At 52.6% G+C, this 2,648-nt stretch overlaps 1 protein-coding gene across 1 annotated transcript; it reads right to left on the bottom strand.

The window, feature by feature from the left end:
* Positions 1–55: 55 nt before the first annotated feature.
* Positions 56–2,091, bottom strand: PHACADRAFT_189198 (uncharacterized protein; the record flags this gene model as incomplete). The annotated part of the gene is made up of 8 exons (XM_007403056.1): positions 1,552–2,091; positions 1,483–1,500; positions 1,409–1,432; positions 1,245–1,358; positions 1,145–1,194; positions 909–1,121; positions 328–858; positions 56–275 (listed from the first exon to the last, which is right to left on the bottom strand). Coding segments are annotated over exons 1-8 (1,557 nt in total), but the record flags the coding sequence as incomplete, so codon positions are not given.
* Positions 2,092–2,648: the final 557 nt, after the last annotated feature.

The raw sequence follows: 2,648 nt of genomic DNA on the forward strand, positions 1-2,648 counted from the left end.
TTGCGTCCTTATCCCGAGCGGCGCCGCTCGGCGGGGTATCGAGCATCAGTCCGACAGTGAGGTCGCGTCGCTCCGCCTTCACAGGGCAAAATTCGGCGTTGGCGTAGACACGGAAGAAGACAGAATCAAACCCGCTTGTCTTGTATGCTCCGCCGCCCTTGGTAAGCAACTGCTCGAGCTTCGTCTGCTCGGTTTTCCTGCGAGCACGTCCTTGTGATTGCAGCATCGTGGTGACGTCATTGTCAATTGTGACGATCGAGCCCCGGATGGGCGCACTGTCGTGCAAGTCAGTAAACAGGTAGGAGACCACAAACATGGTAGACTCACATAAGTTCTTCCCTGAGCAAGCGAAATTGGATATCGAGATGTCGCTCCATTGAATCAGGAAACAGATGATGGGGTGCATCCGGAGAGAATACGGGTAAATATTGCGCTGAAGGACACAGGAGCTCATCGTGCGTAGGTGCAACCCTTACTTGCGAGATATCGGCGAAGTCATTGTCATGGCGAGGCCCCTCAGGGCGAAGCTCGCCCGGCGGATCGTACGTGTATTTGAGCTGCATGATCTTTGCTTGCCGCCGCTGCTCAGGCGTCATCCCCGTGTGAGGTGCCTGATGGGTCTTCTTCTTGATGCCGGACTCGCGGTCGACAATTGATACAAGACGATTGATTTCTTCGCGGAGTTGGTTGAGAACCAAACGACGAGTAGCTGGGTCAGCGCCGGTGACTGTATCATGAAAGGTCGGAGGGTCCGAGCAAACATCTGCGGCCCATGTATTGAACCAGCTGGCGAAATCCTGGATGAACCCTGCAAGGTCTGGATGCTGTTTGATGGCGTCTTTGAAGCGATTAAGATACCTGCAGCAGAGCTTCAGCGTGCAATCAGTACGTCGGCTTTGCATTCGTACTGAAGATAAACCGTGGTGAGAGATTTGAAGACCAACACTCCGTCGAGATCGCTTTGCAGCATGGGTGGAAGATTGGGGGTGGTGTCCCTCCACGTCTTCGTTCCAACCATACCTCCAATGCAGGAGCGCATGACTTCTTGGATCTCCTCGTAGTTATGTTCTAGAATAGTGTAAAGGTGGCTGGTGTCATAGAAATTGATTACTTCGTGTATACTGTATTGCCACAGGCAGCGTACTTTGTATTCTTGTGAAGTGTTGTCTTGAGGATGAGATCCGAACTCATAAACTGTGACACGACAGATTAGCCGAAAATTACGTGAAAACGGTAGAGCCTACCTCGAATATTGGAAAGTAGCCTCTTTGGAACGACAAGTTGCCCGTGCGCTGGCCAATGTAGTGGCTCACTGGTCGAAAGCGGAGGACGTCACCGATCCTGATAACTCCATTTCCCTGCGGGTTCATTCATCAGATCCGCACTACAGCTGTCGGAGGGCGCTTACATTGACGATATGTTCCAAGAACGACTTCGCATTTCGTCAGGGGAGTATTATGATAGTTGACACATCAGACTGACCTGTGCATCATCTGACGTCTGCGTCGAGGATTAGCGTCCCTTCTGTACCCTACATGATGATAGACTCACCCAAGCCTTGTTACGATCGTTAACACTGGCCAGGATTCTTACAAATCCCTGAACGCGCCCTGCATTCTCGAAATGATAATTGTCCCTAAGGAATGGTCTGATATGGTTGTGAGCCTCAACCGGGCTGACCGTGTGACGTTCAACTTGACCAACGCCAGCGTTGACAGCGAGGCCCTCAACGGAAAAGAAATCTGGCGCGTCCAAAGCTGCTCCTGACGTCGGCGTGCTCGTCATCGGCGTGCTGGTTTCCGCGCCTGCAGATGCATTCGAGCCTTTCAAGTGCTTGAAAGGGCAGTCAAAAGCCCGATTGCAGCTGCCGGCCGTCCAAAATGTTCTGCATACGCCGCCTGGTGCTTGCGCGTTATTTGCTGCCGCGTTTCCGGACATGTTGGGTGTTTGTGGCGATGCACGACTTTGTCCTTCGCTGTGGTTTACACCCTGGCCTCGACCGCGACCACTCCCACCGCGATTTCTACCATTGCCTCTGTTGGCTGCCCTTCCGTTTCCTCGATTTCCGCCGCCTCTCGCGGCTTGTCCTAAAAGGGGCCGCGTCAGCGCGATAAGTCGTCGAACGGAGGACGGCCTCCGACCCGCGCCAGTTTACACACCTCGTCCCCTGTCTGCCATACTGATATCGACACGTGCAACCGCAAACAAGTTCGTGCGGTGTTGAATGTGGTCGAGAGAAAGGAGATACCTGTGTTCGCCTCGTGTAGGCAGACGCTTTATCCTAGGACGCTCGAACAAACATGGAAATCAAGCGGCCTGTATTTGGTTCTTTTCCTCGTACAATTCTTGGGAGCCTTAATCCCCAAGAACTGCGCGAGGAACTAGGGTTCTAAATGCAGGCTATAGATCGCGGAGAGAGCCTGGTAAATTGAACGGGACGAGTTCGCGGACTCCGGCATCGGGGCTGTTACCCGATCACGTGATGTTTGGCGCTTAGCACACGTCATTTGACAACACCTCGACAACCTTATACCAGGACAGCAAGTTGATTCGTAAAATTGTAAGAATACTCCCTGCAATGCAATTTATCAGGTAATTAATACCGAAGCTCAACATTTCCGAGCCCAAAATTTCCGAGCCCGAGCCAT

Source organism: Phanerochaete carnosa (genome assembly GCF_000300595.1).
Source record: "Phanerochaete carnosa HHB-10118-sp unplaced genomic scaffold PHACAscaffold_709, whole genome shotgun sequence".
Classification (NCBI taxonomy): domain Eukaryota; kingdom Fungi; phylum Basidiomycota; class Agaricomycetes; order Polyporales; family Phanerochaetaceae; genus Phanerochaete; species Phanerochaete carnosa.